The sequence below is a fragment of the Schistocerca nitens genome, chromosome 2 (genome assembly GCF_023898315.1).
Source record: "Schistocerca nitens isolate TAMUIC-IGC-003100 chromosome 2, iqSchNite1.1, whole genome shotgun sequence".
NCBI classification, from domain to species: domain Eukaryota; kingdom Metazoa; phylum Arthropoda; class Insecta; order Orthoptera; family Acrididae; genus Schistocerca; species Schistocerca nitens.
Genome location: NC_064615.1, coordinates 11,285,340 through 11,304,534, shown reverse-complemented (window position 1 = coordinate 11,304,534; position 19,195 = coordinate 11,285,340). Strand labels below are relative to the sequence as shown.

The 19,195-nt window shown below is 41.4% G+C and overlaps 1 protein-coding gene across 1 annotated transcript in view; it reads right to left on the bottom strand.

Moving 5' to 3' along the window:
* LOC126234240 (cytochrome P450 9e2-like) overlaps window positions 1-19,195 on the bottom strand; it is an 82,249-nt gene that overhangs the window by 54,607 nt on the left and 8,447 nt on the right. Inside the window, exons 2-3 of the mRNA XM_049942931.1 lie at window positions 17,154-17,541; window positions 1,690-1,827 (exon numbers count right to left, since the gene is read on the bottom strand). Of these exons, the coding sequence (XP_049798888.1) occupies window positions 1,690-1,827; window positions 17,154-17,538 (523 nt within the window). The 5' untranslated portion in view covers window positions 17,539-17,541. The remainder of the gene's footprint in view (window positions 1-1,689; window positions 1,828-17,153; window positions 17,542-19,195) is intronic.

Below are 19,195 nucleotides of genomic sequence, written 5' to 3'. Positions count from 1 at the left end.
TGGCCTCACCCTCGACCATCACCTCACCTGGAGTCCCCACCTCCTTACAATCCAATACAAAACCCACAATAGACTCTGACGGGCATGAGGATTGCATCCTTTCACCATCCTTCGCACCTACAAATCCTTGATCCGCCCCATCCTTTGTTATGGCAGCATCACTTGGACTTCCACCCCTCTCAGATTCTATAAAGCCCTCCAAGTCCTACAATGCCATGCACTCCACCTCATCTTCCGTATTTGCCTTCCATCCTCTACTACTTCATCCCCTTCCCCCATCTTCTTCTTATTCTTGAACACATCCACATCCTGTATATCATCTGCTGAATCGATCTTCCCCACCCCCTGGTGCCCCCTTCCTCTCCAGCCCCAGCCTGTTGCCGCACCTTTACCGTAGTGTCCCATGTTCTCTGCATCTCCACACCCTCCATCTCCTTTCCCAATGCAACTTCCGGCACCTACCTCTCCCAGATTATAAGCTTCGCCCTGATATCTACGAACTCTAACCTCACCTTCTCCCTCCTCCTCATCAGGGCTCTCTCTCCCCTCCTCATCCCCTGAGCAGCTTTCCTCCCTCCTACACCCCCTTCCCTGTGGCCCCCTTCTGTGTCTCTGTGCTCCCTCCTGACTTGCCTTCCCTCTCCCACCCCGCCCATCTCCTACGTCTTGGTGTGCCCCCTGCCTCCTTTATTCCTCCCCCCCTCCAGCAGCCCCCCCCCGCACTGCAACTTCCTCCCTTCGCTTTTTCCCTCCTCTGAGGCCTCCCACCCCTCAGCAGGTCCCTAACAGCAGTTTTTATTTTGCATGTGTGCTGCATCGCTTACAGTGGTTTTGTAAGTGTCTCTCGCTCTGTGTGTTTTTATACTGTGTCCGACTTTTAACTTATGTGTGTGACTCCAGAGTATTTTAATTGCTCCACAAATCGCTGACTGTGTTATTTTCATTTTATGTCGACTTTTTTAACTGTCCCCAATGAACGTCTCCATATTAGTGTATATTTTAACTTCCATTGTCTCCATTTACTGTGTTTTTCTATCCCCTTTTTCCGCTCTTTTTATGTGTAAATTTCCTCTTATTATTTGTATGCCACTCAGCTGGAGAGCGGCAGATTGTGCTGCTGCCAGCCCTCCCCTACCCATGTTGGGCAGGGGAATTAAATTACAATAAAGAAAAAGAAAAAAACTGGTAATACAGTGGATTCAGACACGTGTTGCTCACCAATGAACGAAATCTTCAATAAATTATGAGTAAAAGTAATCCTTGAAGCAAGTAAATTGAGCGTCACAACACAAAGTTCAAAGTGGCAGGATCAACTGTGCTGAAATATACTCCCACCAACTGATTATATTTTCATTATTCAAAGTCGATATTCAATAAAAGAAAGAATAATTAGTAAAAACTGAGCTGGAGCTCAGAATGGCAACTATTTCGATGAATCCAATCGCATTTGTACCGAAGTGTTCCACTACCACCTAAAAACGATATTCGATGTACACAGATAAGGAAGTGTTCCGGAGACGTAACAAATTCCCGGAATAAGTCATGAGACGTGGTTACTGGTGAGGCTGGTACAGGTGAATCGAAGTCCGAGATTGACGAACATTTTGATGTACTCTAAGTATTTTCCACGTCCATTAGCTGACTCTTGTAAGTCCAAAGGCAATGTGAAGACTGATCATTTTAAATTACCTTCATCTTCGTTGGTTACTTTCATCAAATAGTCAACCACCTGCAGGCCAATTTCAGACATCAGCACGAACATGTTCTTCATCTTCATTGTCGTGTACGCTGGAGAGAGTGTCGAGCGCATGGCCTGCCATTCTTTTCCTAAAACACAGAAAAAAATTCCCTAGAAAAGGAAAGAAAGACTGTTAGGAACTGTAAGAAAGACCAGCTACATTATATGTCTTGAAATCATTTTGTAGTTCTTCTTAGCGTATGACAAAACTATAGAAAATGTGATACATGTAAAATAAAAAAGGAACAAGATATCTACAACTACATCATACTCTGCAAACAGTTGTCAAGTGGTCCTATCGACTTGTCTTTTTAAAACTTGTGGCTAGCTGGTGTTGAAGGTGTAGTTATGGCTGTGATTTCTATCATATTGCTCACGGTACTTTATTATGTGACCCGCAAGTAAATTTGATTAGCATCTGCGTAGAGAGTGTATTGTGTATTGCGTATTGCGGTTCGGCCCCCACTGGACCCCCCGGGGACGTCTCACACCAGACGAGTGTAACCTCAAACGTTTGCATGGTAGAGTAATCGTGGTGGACGCGTACGTAGAGACAGTGTTTGGGCAGCAATCGCCGACATAGTGTAGCTGGGCGGAATAAGGGGAACCAGCCCGCATTCGCCGAGGCAGATGGAAAAACGCCTTAGAAACCATCCACAGACTGGCCGGCGCACCGGACCTCGACACTAGTCCGCCGGGCGGATTCGTGCCAGGGACCGGCACGTCTTCAGGCTCAGGAAGCAGCGCGTTAGACCGGGCGGCTAGCCGGGCGGGCTGCCTAGAAACTACTTCGATCAGGTACACTGTAAGCTGATGTTCTGATAATTCTGCCCTCGCTTAGTCGTAGTAGCATTTGTTCGCTAGGAATAGATGAACTAGCTGTTGGTAATCACGTTACATGCCGCAGTGAGTTCAGTTTTCCTTGCATATTAATGGGTGCAACTTTTCTGAATCAGTTATTATTTAAATTCATTTAAATTATTTAAATTCATTTAAACTGATGTTGTTAACATGATGATGTCTCTTGCCTCTGATACTAAATTTGATTAAAGCACCTATACCTGGCTTTCAGGCAGGGTCCTCCTTTTCGGTCGATGGTGAGATGCTATTCCAATACAGTTGGAGGCCCTCTGCAATACCGTTCGAGTTTAAGGGGAATACCAAGAGGGCTGAGGCGCGAATGAGATTGAGGGAGGCGTGCTAGGGTAGTCCGTGCAGTTGTGCAAAGCCACCGTGCCAGGGTGGCGTAGTGGTTTGCACATCTGGTTGGCGAGCAACAGATCTGGGTTTGAATCCCGGCCTTGATACAAATTTTCATTTGACGCTTCAGTTTGCATGATACATCATAGAAGTTGAGACATGAATAGGTCTCTGTTTCGTTTGATACTGAACTGTTTCAAGAAACATTTCAGTAGTCGTTAATTTTGCTGCAGACTACACATGCCGATGAAGATTGCTCGAGAAGCAAAATGATCATGTAATAAATCCCCAAGGGTAATGGAAGCAGGTGGACAGGTTTGAGCAAGATAGTCTGTGATAAAAACCCAGACCTATACAATACATATATAGTTATCGTCCAATCAGTGAAGAGAAGCCTTTGAAACAGAGAGATTTCTCAAAACACACACAGTCTTGCAAAGAATTCACTCCTGAAGCAAATGCAAAAGAAAATACTTCCTCATTAGTAGGAGGTGCAACGCAGATGCAGTCAAGAGTCAACAAATCACAGGGAACAGACCATGGATATGTGGGAGAAGCTGCTGCATGTGGCAAATCAGTAGTGCAAGTTCCACAGCAAATGATTGCGGGTAACAGGTTGACATTGCGAGGAGCTGAACAAGCCATGCCGCCAAAAGAACGTCACAGGCGCTACAGCAAATCTCTCCCAACAAGCCCGCTTGGCTCGCCAAGTGTATCCCCTAGGGGGAACCACAGAACAGGTACTTCACAGGTGTATTTGGAGTCCCTACCCAATACCCTGGAAGCTGGATTTTATCTGGAGTTTTGGGACAGAGATATTGCTGCACATCAAATATTCAGCAGACAGCATCTCAGAAATCGTCATTAGATGATGGAAAACAAAGTGATGTATGCAGGAATAAATCTTCATCATCACTTGTTCGAACAGCTACGGAAGGTTCTAGAGATGAAGACCAGAGCTCATCCGCAATAATTCTGAAGTTCTGTTTTAAATATTGTTTTTACTGCCATTAAGTTATATTTTTTAGAAATTCACTTGATGTTAATCATGGTGTCTTAACAGTTGTTAAGTTGCTTTTAAATTCTTAGGAGGATGAGATATATTGCTTGTGAGCCTTGATTTTACACCGGTTAATGCATTTGATCTTGTCTCTGTTTAAGCTGCTGGCTACATGCACTCGAATTAGCTTTCAGGACTGAAATTGTGTTGTGTTACGCATTGCAAAAGTCGTTATTCAAATTACGTATCGGTTACCATAATTTGGAACCCAACATAGTAATCGGTCCCAGTCTTCCATCCTATCGGCCAGTACCGGCACAGTCCGTAGTACCAGCAGTAGTACACCTACTCATAGTAGCAGTTTCAATCATCTGCAGATCACTTTTACAAGGACATTAATCAAAAACAATATAATCCATGTATTAAGTATTTACATACTTACAGCTCTAGTTTATCATGGATGGGCCAGGTAATCGGCCGTGAACTTACGGTGGGAAACAACCCGAATTAACTCAGTAAAACCACAGAATACCTAAACTGGGATGGCGAGATGAAGTCTGGAACATCCACCCTCCAGAATACAACTGCAATCTGTTTAAATCAGTGGTATTACATTCGGTTTTTATCCATTATGTACTATTTTGTACTGCAAAGAAGTTGTATAATAATGAAAAAGGGTGGTACTACACTATTCATTGATTCACACGCCCAGTCTCAGTACGGACACTATACAGTCATTAGATCTTTAATAGCTACATCAAACTTTCATCTATCCATATTTGTGGCCACATGGTCAGTTACCAATGCGGTCATTGTACTTACCCTTGTTGCACTATTGGCCAACAAGGGCATCTCAGCGTTCATTTCATATCAGATGTTGGAAGTACGAAACAAACCATTCCACATTTGCGGAACATTTAAAACACCATAACACCTTCCTACAAACATGGAACAAAAAATGAAAGTAATGAGAATAAGCAGCCACGAGAAATATCTTATACAAACTTCCGAAAGTAATGAGAATAAGCAACCACGAGAAATATCTTATACAAACTTCCACATTCAGAAAGCCATAACTGAAAACAAACATGTGATAAATGAACAAACACACATCAGCACAGGCTCCCTACTACACTTAATAAAGGAAATGATAAGATAAAACAAAAAACTCTTCCCCCTTCAGCTTCTGAAAACACACACACACACATACAGCCCACAAAAATAAAAAAAATTCTTACCGAAATACACACACACAGCACAAAAAAAATTATATCACACACACACACACATACACACACAAACGCACACACAAATGCATACACGAACAGATCACAGATACTTCAATAATTACACTCGAAAGTTTGGCAATAACATTCGATCTTTGACAAAAACATTTGACAGTCGGCAACAGAAACCAAAACATTCCATGGAAATAACTGTTTAGTTCATAGTGCTGTGGAATGTGCGAAAAAAACCGCCAATTGGATTCATAAGAAGAAGAAAAAAACACCAAAAATGCAACAGGAGCGCAATATGTAGGAAATCGTCCACGCAACCTGCAAATACAGTTCAAAACATTACTACTTAATAGGAAATACCAACCAGCAGAACTGTTTATAACCTATAGGTACAGTGACCAAAATGTAAATTAAATAGCAAACATATGTACATGTTCCAGGCCACTGATGATGCCTTGCAGAAAATAAAGGCGAAACGCGTATGGCACTAAAACTGTGTTTTATTCATTTGCTATCAGACGGTCCATAAGTGTAAATTTATCAATATACTGTAATATTACACGTAACTGAGGAAGACAGGACTACAGAAGTTGAAGATGTTCATTTGTGATATTTGTGTTCATTTTTTAAAGGAACTTACCAACAATTGACTGTTTTATTGTTTAAGTAAAACCCAAGTTTTGGCTTTTTTGCCATTTCCAAGTATTTGATTTTGTGTATTTAACATATATTGCAGGGCACTAAACAGGTTTTCAAGCTTAAAGTTGGACATAAATGAAGAAAAATATTGGCTACCCACGAACAGCAGATGTAAAATCACCATCTGGCATTTCGTGGGGAGCCAATATAGTTTTTTTTTTAATCTATGGCCAACTTTGAGCTTGACAACATATGAATTGTCATGCAGTATTTGTTTAAGACATAAAATCAAATACTTTACAATGGCATAAAAGGCCGAAACCGTGGTTGTACTTAAATAAGCAATAAAACAGTCAAATGGCGGTGTGTTCCTCTAAAAAATACTGTATGACTGTTGCTCAGCAACGTCAAAAACTATTTATATTAAAATTTATGTTTCAACTATGGATGTACGAAGATCAAAAACTATTTGTGTTTATGTTTACATCTCAGTACAAAATTATGTTGCTTTTTCTTGTGGAACTTCTGATAATTTATTGAAAAACGTTCCACACTACCATTAGATGACCAATGCTCAAACAAAATGATTAATTTCTTGTTCATGTCAAGCTCTGTTATTTCAATACCTACTATTTCAAACTATTTGTCATCGCATACGGTACTGAGGTCATTTCCTGACTTAAATTGCGATGTGAACCTACACCATTTAAAGCAGTCCTACAGTAAGAGTGCATTCTTTCACACAACGATAATATTAAATCCTCAGTGAGACAAACTTCCGTGCAGTTCAAAGCTTGGAGCTCAACTTCAGATTTCTGTACTTTATTTTTTTTTTATTGATTGCGTATTTGGATGAAAGATTGATAAGCCTGTGAAACTTCCCATGTTATTTCATCGAGTGGCTTTTTTATGTTATGTAACTAGTACGGCATTTGTTGTATCAGACTCTATCTTGTGAGTGTTTATTATAAGACTTTTTAAACTGGTGGAAATAGTCATAGGCAGGGCAAACTGTTTTCTGCGTTTATCCTTAAAGAAACGTGCTTCTCCTACCTATGACAACAAGTGTTTGGCGATGCATGTCCCAAGATCCACCCCTTATACTTTCATGAATCAGCTGTACCATTCTTCCATTCCTAGTCCTGTTCAGATATAGGACACGCCTAGTTGAACCCCATCTTTCGATAGTCCCGACTGATCGCACCTGTGCTGTTCCTAACCTCACATAAAACGCTGTCACAGGTCTATTGAGGCGTGGCCTATAATGGTCCGGAATAGCTCGACGAAGTTTACATTGGTGCCACGAGTCGGGGCACCCATCCCTATCCAAACTGTTATCCGCCCCATTCACGAAGCTCCTCTTTCGAATAATCCTTACATAAATACTCTAAGTCATCTATCACTTGACTTAGTCCTGCATTTGGTTTGAAACTGCTGATAGAATGGTACATTGCCCTAACTTTCCTGTAACTGAAAGCCTACAAATCGCCCATGGTTACCACCTAGCAGCATTACTGTCTTCTACCTAACATTTTGCATATTCCTATGTTTCCTGGTCCCACTTGAGCTGTGTTGCACATTTCCGGCTCCTAGCTCTACATGAGGCTCTTCTTCACTTAACTCTGGCAGTGGTTGATATCTGTCCTTAGTATTTATAATGAAACTATCAAATCGCATTCTCTCTCTTCCTGTTTTCATATCAACTGCCAGTTCCAAAAGTCCCTCCTTCCCTCTGTCTCCCTTGATCCTGATGAATTCTCTCCTTGTTTCCTCCAACTGTGCCTGAAGGCCATATATTTTCCCTTCCTGCTCTTCAGTCAAGATGTTTCTGCTGCATACTGTGCGATATCAGAAGAGAAAGCTTGTTGAGTTTCTCTACGGTTCTTCGCCACTACACTACTCCCCCCCTCCCCCTCCCGCAAGTGAAAATATTACCTACATCACTGCCAATGAATTCCCCGAACTCAGAATCCTGTAACAGTTCCCACTTTTCTGCCTCGTGGTCAGAGAAGATTACTTCTTCTTCCGAACTGAAATAATTAATTTTATCAAGGGCTAGAGTTTGGCTGTGTGTAAACAAAAACGACACTAAATTCTTTTGCTCTGTTACCACTGTCTTGCATAGAATTCGAGATATAATGATAGAAGAATGAACTAGTAGTGCCTTGGTTTGAGAGAATTCGCGTTGCCAAGATTTCTGGATTAGGTTTTTAAACAAGGCCTAGATCGCGACTATCCAGCTAGCAACTAACACAAAATGTGTTAAAAATGACTAATTGCACTTTCATGGCGAGAATAGACACTGCTGAAACTACTAGAAGCTTTGTTTTAAAGAAATCTATACCATTAAGAAAATTTAAGTAGCATTGGCCCCAACAAGCGACGTAAGATCTACAAGCCCAACAGCCGCACAAGCGGCGAAGTACGTCATCTGGGCCCATCACATGTTTGTCATCTGTCATCCATTTTGGAGTATTTCCCGACATTTGCGGCCCCATATATCTTATGTTAAATTACTTGTCTCAGTGTCATCTACGTCGCTATTGTTTTTTTTAAGTATAATAAGAGTCACAATATATATTGTACTGTGTAACAAAAATAAGCACTACAGTAAGTACCGAAAACGAAATCAGTTAAACTTAAACACTGCTTACTCTTAAGTCATTCTTCTTGTGGACGAAATATACCGGTACCTGTGTACGGTATCTCACTCGTCGACCATATCTGCAGACGCACACCTGTGCTTTACTTTAGTTGAGATTGACTTTCAACTGCTAATTATATTATATGGTTACACAAGTCTTAGAGGATTTCTTGGAAAAATTGACTTTGCACAATTTTATAGTTGTACGATGTGACTCTTATCCTCTGTAGAACGAACTATGTGCAATTGATGGAAAATCAGTGCAAGAGACTTGCTGACATAATGCGCTTCATTTATCATTTTGCTTTCTTTGCTCGAGCTTTAGATAAGCAATGGAAGAGTTTGGAGAAACTATTCACAATTTTTACACTATTTGCATCGTGTATGGTGTATATTTACTGAGAACAAAGACAGACCCTATTACAGTTGTTATTTATTCGTAGATTCTAACCATACGGACTCTGATGATTTATTGTTGATTCAGTGTTAGAAATACGTGTGAAGCGAGGAAAGCTCGTTTTATTCTTTAGAAAACAATTTTGTTTCAAACACCACCCACAGAATTTCATCACGTTCACCATCATTAGCTATTTGACAGCTACTGTTGAACAAAGCACTCCTCTAAATTTCTCCATGTATTACAGTCTTCAACTGTACACATCCATGTTGCTCCTGATTTACTAGTGTTATCTATTCACTTTCCATTACTTCGTTCCCAAGGACTTCCCTCACCTCTCGAAATTCATTAAGTACTTTTCTGAGTCAACGACCATCTATTGGTTTATAGCTACATGTCCCATCCAGCTCCATTTCATTTTGATTATAGTCGTAACTACGGCTTGCGCTCTAATTTATTCCCTGACTCATTACTTGTTTTCCTGTATCTCTTAATAATTCTCAACATGCATGCCTCTACTATTAGCTGTGTATCCGTCAGGTTTTAATTTTTTTGCTGTTATCTCATTACCATATGTCAGTACTGGTGACACACACTGAGTGTATAATTTTATTTTCAGGCACGCCAGTAGCTTTGTTTTGAAAACCGTTATTTAGTTTACCAAAGCCCCTTCCCCCTCGTATCTTTTTTGCCAAATTTACAGGATTTATTCGTGTGACTTCTTGTTTCCCTGTTGCTCCTACGATATATTTAGGAAAGCAATATGAATTTTCAACCTTCATGTGTGTGAAACAGTCAAGTTTCAGTTTTATTCAGAGTCTATGTTGAGATCTATGTGTATGGTCGGAGAAAGATATGAGCAAAATGTCTCCAGTCGATTACTGCTTTACTTCTCTTTCACTGCCTGTTACAGTGAACGAGGGAACTCTGACGGCACAATGGTACGTCACGGGTATTCCGAGACCTTATGTTGTACCTCTCATGTGATAAGATCGTGGTGTCCCTTTTCAGGAGGACAACGCTCGTCCACACATGCTACGTGTCACCATGAGCTGTCTGCATAGTGTTGCGGTACTCCCGTGGCTAGGAAGATCGCTGATTGTACAGCTGGGACGGCTACTCCACCCCAGTGTGCCAGAACATCAAGGATCATGTCTCGGCTACAACAATGCGTTCACTATGGTTTCTTATTCATTATTACACCTTCTGCTGCATGACGTCCATTTGATTTTGTGTTTATAACCTGTATTCACCGAACCAGAAGTCCTGTTCCTCTTGCCATCGAACTTCACTAATGCCCACTATGTCTAACTTCAACTTATCCATTTACCTTTTTAAATTTTCTAAACAATCTGCGCGATTAAGGGAGCTAACATTTCATGCTCCGATACGTAGAGCGCCAGTTTTGTTTCTCCTGATGATGACATCTTCATGAGCAGTCCCCGCTCAGTGATGCGAATGGGGGAGTATTTTACCTCCGGAATATTTTAGCCAAGAGGATTCCATCATCATTTAACCAGACAGTAGAGCTGCATGCCCTTGTGAAAAATTATGGCTTTCAGCCGTTCACAGTACTGGCGCAGCAAGGCCATTTGGGTTGATGTTACAAGACGAGATCATTCAGTGGTCCAGACTGTTGCTCCTGCAACTACTGAACCGGTTGCTGCCCCTTTTCAAGAAGGGAGAATAAATGGCCATTTTCATGAAGAGTTTTAATTGTTGTTTTTATGCATAAATATTACTTGGGATCTGCTGATTAATTTAGTGAACAATTAATTAAATTTGTCTGACTGAAAGCATATTTAATTTAAATTAGTTAGTTGCGTAGGACGATTTTAGGATATGATAAATAATTGGTTAGTTAAAAATTAATACCTCAAGAACCATAAGGCCTAGAAGGCTGTGATATGATTTAAATCCTAGTGGAAACCCTTGCTTCATAAATAGGTAGGACTGGCATAACAGTTTTATTCTTCTTTACGTTGTGCATGCTATATTCTTATTATAATGTATGTTGTTGTTGTGGTCTTCAGTCCTGAGACTGGTTTGATGCAGCTCTCCATGCTACTCTATCCTGTGCAAGCTTCATCATCTCCCAGTACCTACTGCAGCCTACATCCTTCTGATTCTGCGTAGTGTATTCATCTCTTGGTCTCCCTCTACGATTTTTACCCTCCACGCTGCCCTCCAATGCTAAATTAGTGATCCATTGATGCCTCAAAACATGTCCTACCAACCGATCCCTTCTTCTAGTCAAGTTATGCCACAAACTTCTCTTCTCCCCAATCCTATTCAATACCTCCTCATTAGTTACGTGATCTACCCACCTTATCTTGAGCATTCTTCTGTAACACCACATTTCGAAAGCTTCTATTCTCTTCTTGTCCATGTTTCACTTCCATACATGGCTACACTCCATACAAATACTTTCAGAAACGACTTCCTGACACTTAAATCTATACTCGATGTTAACAAATTTCTCTTCTTCAGAAACGATTTCCTTGCCATTGCCAGTCTACATTTTATATCCTCTCTACTTCGACCATCATCAGTTATTTTACTCCCTAAATAGCAAAACTCCTTTACTACTTTAAGTGTCTCATTTCCTAATCTAACCCCCTCAGCATCACCCGATTTAATTTGGCTACATTCCATTATCCTCGTTTTGCATTTGTTGATGTTCATCTTATATCCTCCTTTCAAGACACTGTCCATTCCGTTCAACTGCTCTTCCAAGTCCTTTGCTGTCTCTGACAGAATTACAATGTCATCGGCGAACCTCAAAGTTTTTACTTCTTCTCCATGAATTTTAATACCTACTCCGAATTTTTCTTTTGTTTCCTTTACTGCTTGCTCAATATACAGATTGAATAACATCGGGGAGGGGCTACAACCCTGTCTCGCTCCTTTCCCAACCACTGCTTCCCTTTCATACCCCTCAACTCTTATAACTGCCATCTGGTTTCTGTACAAATTGTAAATAGCCTTTCGCTCCCTGTATTTTACCCCTGCTACCTTCAGAATTTGAAAGAGAGTATTCCAGTTAACGTTGTCAAAAGCTTTCTCTAAGTCTACAAATGCTAGAAACGTAGGTTTGCCTTTTCTTAATCTTTCTTCTAAGATAAGTCGTAAGGTTAGTATTGCCTCACGTGTTCCAACATTTCTACGGAATCCAAACTGATCTTCTCCGAGGTCCGCTTCTACCAGTTTTTCCATTCGTCTGTAAAGAATTCGCGTTAGTATTTTGCAGCTGTGACTTATTAAACTGATAGTTCGGTAATTTTCACATCTGTCAACACCTGCTTTCTTTGGTATTGGAATTATTATATTCTTCTTGAAGTCTGTGGGTATTTCGCCAGTCTCATACATCTTGCTCACCAGATGGTAGAGTTTTGTCATGACTGGCTCTCCCAAGGCCATCAGTAGTTCTAATGGAATGTTGTCTACTCCCGGGGCCTTGTTTCGACTCAGGTCTTTCAGTGCTCTGTCAAACTCTTCACGCAGTATCTTATCTCCCATTTCATCTTCATCTACATCCTCTTCCACTTCCATAATACTGTCCTCAAGTACATCGCCCTTGTATAAACCCTCTATATACTCCTTCCACCTTTCTGCCTTCCCTTCTTTGCTTAGAACTGGGTTGCCATCTGAGCTCTTGATATTCATACAAGTGGTTCTCTTCTCTCCAAAGGTCTCTTTAATTTTCCTGTAGGCAGTAACTATCTTACCCCTAGTGAGACAAGCCTCTACATCCTTACATTTGTCCTCTAGCCATCCCTGCTTAGCCATTTTGCACTTTCTGTCGATCTCATTTTTGAGACGTTTGTATTCCCTTTGGCCTGCTTCATTTACTGCATTTTTATATTTTCTCCTTTCATCAATTAAATTCAATATTTCTTCTGTTACCCAAGGATTTCTATTAGCCCTCGTCTTTTTACCTACTTGATCCTCTGCTGCCTTCACTACTTCATCCCTCAGAGCTACCCATTCTTCTTCTACTGTATTTCTTTCCCCCATTCCTGTCAATTGTTCCCTTATGCTCTCCCTCAAACTCTCTACAACCTCTGGTTCTTTCAGTTTATCCAGGTCCCATCTCCTTAAATTCCCACCTTTTTGCAGTTTCTTCAGTTTCAATCTGCAGTTCATAACCAATAGATTGTGGTCAGAATCCACATCTGCCCCTGGAAATGTCTTACAATTTAAAACCTGGTTCCTAAATCTCTGTCTTACCATTATATAATCTATCTGATACCTATTAGTATCTCCAGGATTCTTCCAGGTATACAACCTTCTTTTATGATTCTTGAACCAAGTGTTAGCTATGATTAAGTTATGCTCTGTGCAAAATTCTACAAGGCGGCTTCCTCTTTCATTTCTTCCCCCCAATCCATATTCACCTACTATGTTTCCTTCTCTCCCTTTTCCTACTGACGAATTCCAGTCACCCATGACTATTAAATTTTCGTCTCCCTTCACTACCTGAATAATTTCTTTTATCTCGTCATACTTTTCATCAATTTCTTCATCATCTGCAGAGCTAGTTGGCATATAAACTTGTACTACTGTAGTAGGCATGGGCTTTGTGTCTATCTTGGCCACAATAATGCGTTCACTATGCTGTTTGTAGTAGCTAACCCGCACTCCTATTTTTTTATTCATTATTAAACCTACTCCTGCATTACCCCTATTTGATTTTGTATTTATAACCCTGTAATCACCTGACCAAAAGTCTTGTTCCTCCTGCCACCGAACTTCGCTAATTCCCACTATATCTAACTTTAACCTCTCCATTTCCCTTTTTAAATTTTCTAACCTACCTGCCCGATTAAGGGATCTGACATTCCACGCTCCGATCCGTAGAATGCCAGTTTTCTTTCTCCTGATAACGACGTCCTCTTGAGTAGTCTCCGCCCGGAGATCCGAATGGGGGACTATTTTACCTCCGGAATATTTTACCCAAGAGGACGCCATCATCATTTAATCATACAGTAAAGCTGCATAATGTAGGAAACAGAGTTATTGAAGACACCGCTGTCTGATCGCAAAACTATTAGGAGTCGTCTGCTAGACAATACTATGCATTGACTATCAAAATATTGTGGCCAAGAAATTAGAAGTACCGATAGAAACATAGATGGTATGAATAAGCCTATCTAGGACATATTTTTCCATAAAATATCAACAGATGACAAGCCGACTCACAGCCTCTGTTCAGACGAGAATTGTAAATATAAAAAAGCTGAATCAGCTGTGACTTCAGATAAGTTTACCCACAACAACTCTTTACCTGAGGCTACTGGTGTTTATAGGGATTTGGCAAAAACACATCTACTGAAGAAATATGTGACAGGGTAAACAGAAAATCAGAATGAACCAGTAAAGAGTGTAGTTTACACAACAATCCCAAAAAAATGTATTTGTGGGGTTCCATACATCGAGGCTCGCTGTGTATGATGCTGTCATCACATTTAATGATGGTAATACCGGAAGACTGAAAGTGTTGGAGCTGGGAGTGAAGACTGGTTGCGATACGTGAACCATACTTGAAGAACAGGCCAAAACGTGAGTCAACAAAGCTGAGCTAAGAGCCCAAAAAGTGTCCATTGAGGCAAGGTGTTTGAACAGGAGGAAGTGGATGCTTTCGGACAATACAGATGGTAATGTAGCCTACACTGCTCCCGCATTTTAAATGTTGTTTTCTTAAATTTTGAATCTTAATTTAAATTAATTTGTAACTGCAATTTATGAAAAACAAAATTTTCTCAGACAAATGGCCTGTTTTCTTAGGAACTAAAAAAGATAGATTCTTGGTTTTTAACAGTTAATTCATAATACCCATGTGACACTACAACTCTATAATGGTACAGATCGCCTGTATATTTACAGTAAAATGCACGAAAATTTAAGAAAAAATGTAGCTACAAAGATACACAGAAAAATGATTTTGTCCTGGCTCCTAGAATATATGTTGCAACCAAACTAGAGGAGTAAGTGTACGAAGCATGTACGAGGCGCGTTCAATAAGTAATAAGACATTTTTTCCCGGCCAATTTCTGTTGAAAAAATGCGGACTTTGTTGTGGAATATCGCGGACCATTCCCACTTCAGCTCCTACAGTTTCATGAAGATGCGATGGGCCGCAGCGCTAAACGCAGCCTTCCAAACGGAGGTGCGTTCCACGCAAAAAAACTGTCATTGAGTTTCTTTTGGCGGAAAACCAGAGCATCGCAGATATTCATAGGCGCTTGCAGAGTCTCTACGGGGACCTGACACTCGACAAAAGCATGGTGAGTCGTTGGACGAGGCGTCCGTCTTCATCGCGACAAAGTCGCGCAAAGCCTTTCCGACCCCTCGCGCGCCGGCCGGCCGAAAACTGAAGGGATTGTAGTTGACCGTTAACATAACCAAATGTAGCATATTGCGCAAGAATGGGTGGAAAGACTCGTTATTGTTTCTTAACACCATGTTGAACAATCACTGGAGACAGTCACACCCGTTAAATATCTGGGAATATGGGTACGAAGCGATTTACAGTACAATGATCAAATAAAATAAATTGTAGAGAGGGCAGGTGCCAAAAAAGTTTATTGACAGTATCCTCATGAAGTGTAGACCATCCACTATGAAGGTACCTCTACAAAACGCTCGTCTTTGACTGTTATGAGAGAGAATTGACTGATACAATACAAAAAAAATCTACAAATGGACAATCTGTTTCGTGGAAATTTGTGTGGTAAGGTCTTATGGGACCAAACTGCTGAGGTCATCGGTCCCTAAGCCTACACACTACTTAATCTAAGTTAACGCTGTGGCCAACACACACACACACACGCCCGAGGGAGGACTCGAACCTCCGACGAGGGGAGCCGCACGGACCGTGACAAGTTTGTTTCGTCACGGGTTCATTTGTACACTCGAAAGCCTCGCGTAAATGGTCGTCCGAACTCCAGTGCCAGGCACTTCAAAAGAGGTGTTGTGCATCTCGATATGTTTCACTGTGAAAATTCCGAGTACATACCGAAAAGGGTCATCCAATGTCGGGTACAGCGGAGTTTTACCCTCACAAGGCTAATCCGTCAGAAATAATAAATGTTGCAACAGTGGGGTAGTTCTACACTAAGTCAACGTCGTTTTGCTTAAGTGTGTGCCAGTCTCTCCCTGACACCGCATGTGATGGTAGTAGGGGTGTTTTCTGTTACATTATTGACAGGACAGAAGAACAAACTCTAGAAGTAAGCCGATTGTGATGGATTATTGCCGTAGTAAAAGAATACTCCCAAACAAATTAAGGTCTACAAAGCTCAATAACGAGAAATTTTAAATGTCACCTGCATAAGAACACATGTTAGGCCGTGTGTGTATCAAAACATATTGCTGGATTTTTCCACAATGATCTGATTTTTCTGCGTCTTTGGAAATGTCTGCACATGGGGCTATTATGTCTAATAAACGTTTGATTATTTCCGCTCAGTTAAATTATTAGTTTAGTTGATATTTTACGGCGAAATTCTGGAGAACACATTTTCTTGGCTTCTTTTGAGGTGGTCAATACATACAAAGGGGAAAAGCCAAGTGCTTTACGGTCCGAGGAAGATATGAAACAAGCAATAACAAGTGTTGTAGGGAGCTTCTTGGTTTCTAAAGTGTGCGTAGGTGCAAAAAGGACGAAAAATGTTCACTTGTGGTAAGTGCTTCCTATTTTAACTCTGAAATACACTGGGCAGAGTAGCCCCCTTAACTGGGTAGAATTGTCGCACCACTTTCATATATTATGCTTTCTATTTTCTTTAGATGTTTGTTTAACACTTTGTTCGTGTAAAGGAATTTCGGCCTTTAACATACTGAAATGTATTCACAATCAACATACTGTAATGTATCACACTAACCGATTTTTTAAAAAGGTTCATGTAGTATTATATAGGGCTTACTGTTGAAATGAGTGGAACAGCCCTGGTGTACACTATTGCTTCTACATATTTCTAGCAGAAAGACCACGAAGGCAACATCAGAGAGATTCGATCTCACACGGAGACTCATCAACAAATGCACCATTCAAGATTCAAACAGCAAAGTAGAGACGTAACAGTGGCACTTTTGACTTAGCATCTTTGGAGCAACATTAGGTAACAGTCCTTTTCTGAATATACACTATATATTTTTGGCTTTGCGGCATGTTTCACGTGTTTTACTTATTGTTCATTATGGATCTACAGAATATATAGTGGATCTTATTTCTATTTAGTGTTCACTAAAGAGATATGCAAGTAACTGCCACAGTCAAGGTATTAGCTACTCACCTGTTAGACAAAATAGCATCCTCTTGAACAGAGGATTAGCTCTATCGGTGACCCCGAATGGCAAGTGATCGTTGAAGTGGTCGAAGTCTTTGACGGTGACTGCGCGAATGATCTCTGGGTCGTTGATCATAAAGACGGGTTCTCTGAAGTAGAAAACTCCTGCGTAAGCATGTGGCTGCAGTTGGCGGTAGAGACTCAGCACCCTCTCGGACAGGGCTTCGCGAGCCAGGACCACAGGGAGCATGTTGCCCACGAAGGGCACGGGCGGTAGGTACGGAACGCCTCGGCGCGCGAAGTACGTGCGGCAGCGGTACAACCACAGGAGCACCAGCGAGGCGAGGAACACCGCCAGCGACGCCATCGATGTCCAGTTGTCGGCCACCATAATCTGTAGGAGGAAAGGCGCATACCAGTCACCAAGCAAATTGCTGACTGGGAGAGCTGTAGGGGCAGGTCCAGCTACCCTACTAGCCGTTGCCAGCCAAACACTGAATGTGAATTTTCTTTTCACTATTTGATTTCAAAATAGACTACCTGCTAATCGAGAGACACCGCACAATCATGCAATAGCGACCTCAGTTATGTGGACGGGTTATAGCAGCCATTAGTAAGCAGAATACTTACTTTTTGTATTCATGGTATCCTGCAACCTGTACGAAGTTGACGAATGACATTTGCATGATAAAAAACAACAATAAAACAAGCAGCCTTATCTACACTCAGTCGCAAAAGTATTCGGACAGCACGTAACGGCGCATAATTTTGCAGTTTGCCGCATGAACAAATACAGAAATTGCACTTTGTAATGTATTTGGGACTCTGGGTACGATGTCGCAACATGAAACACGCGTCAAGTACGAAGAATTGTTGTCGGACATGTGTCTGTTACGTAATATTTCCTGAAAACGGCATGGGAAGGTGCAACAAAAGCATTCGAACAAAGGCGGACAACGTGAGAGAATAGTTCATTCCGAGACGCACAGAGGGTGAAGCGACTGCAGTGTGTCCGACATTTCCGCGAGACGATAGCGATGATTAGTAAACACGTATCGCGAGCCTGTGCAGGTCGACGATGGGACGCAGAGGGAAGTGTTCTACGTTCGAGCAAAGGCAACTTGTCGTTTAGCATCACGCGAAGGGGAAAACCTGCAGGGAAATTGCCGCAATAGTGAACATGAAGAAAAGTACAGCTCACGACATTATTAAACGGTTCGAGAAAGAAGACCGATTGGAATTCCGTTGCAGTACACGACGGCCACGGACATTTTCACAGAGAAATGAACGTGTGATTGTGCGAAAGGTACAACAAAATCCGAAAATATCTGCCACACAAATTGCAAGTGAGGTGGAGGGAGACCTTGGTATAAAAGTTCATCCCGAAACCGTGCGGAGAGTACTACGACGATCGAAGTACCATGGTCGAGTGGCAAGGAGAAAACCATTCATAAATGCAGTGAACCACAAGAAACGTATGCAGTTTGCGAGGGAATACGCCGAATACGATCAGGCTTGGTGGAATCGGGTGATATTTTGCGACGAATGTAAATTTACTGTCGTGGTCGTGCGGTAGCGTTCTCGCTTCCCACGCCCGGGTTCCCGGGTTCGATTCCCGGCGGGGTCAGGGATTTTCTCTGCCTAGTGATGGCTGGGTGTTGTGTGATGTCCTTAGGTTAGTTAGGTTTAAGTAGTTCTAGGGGACTGATGACCATAGATGTTAAGTCCCATAGTGCTCAGAGCCATTTGAACCATTTTCTTTTTTTTTTTTTTTTTTTGTAAATTTACATTATGGCAAAGCGACCGAAAGGCAAACGTGTGGCGAAAGACCAATGAAGAGCTGAATCCCAGGAACTTCAAACCAACAGGAAAGTTTGGAGGTGGGAGCATCATGGTGTGGGGATGCATGTCCGGCAATGGTGTGGGTGATTTAGTGTTCATTGATGATCAGATGAACAAGGAAGCGTATCTGAATATACTACGACGACCTTTGAAGCAGAGTGCACGACATCTAGGTATTGCGAACAACTTTCATTTTTATCAGGATA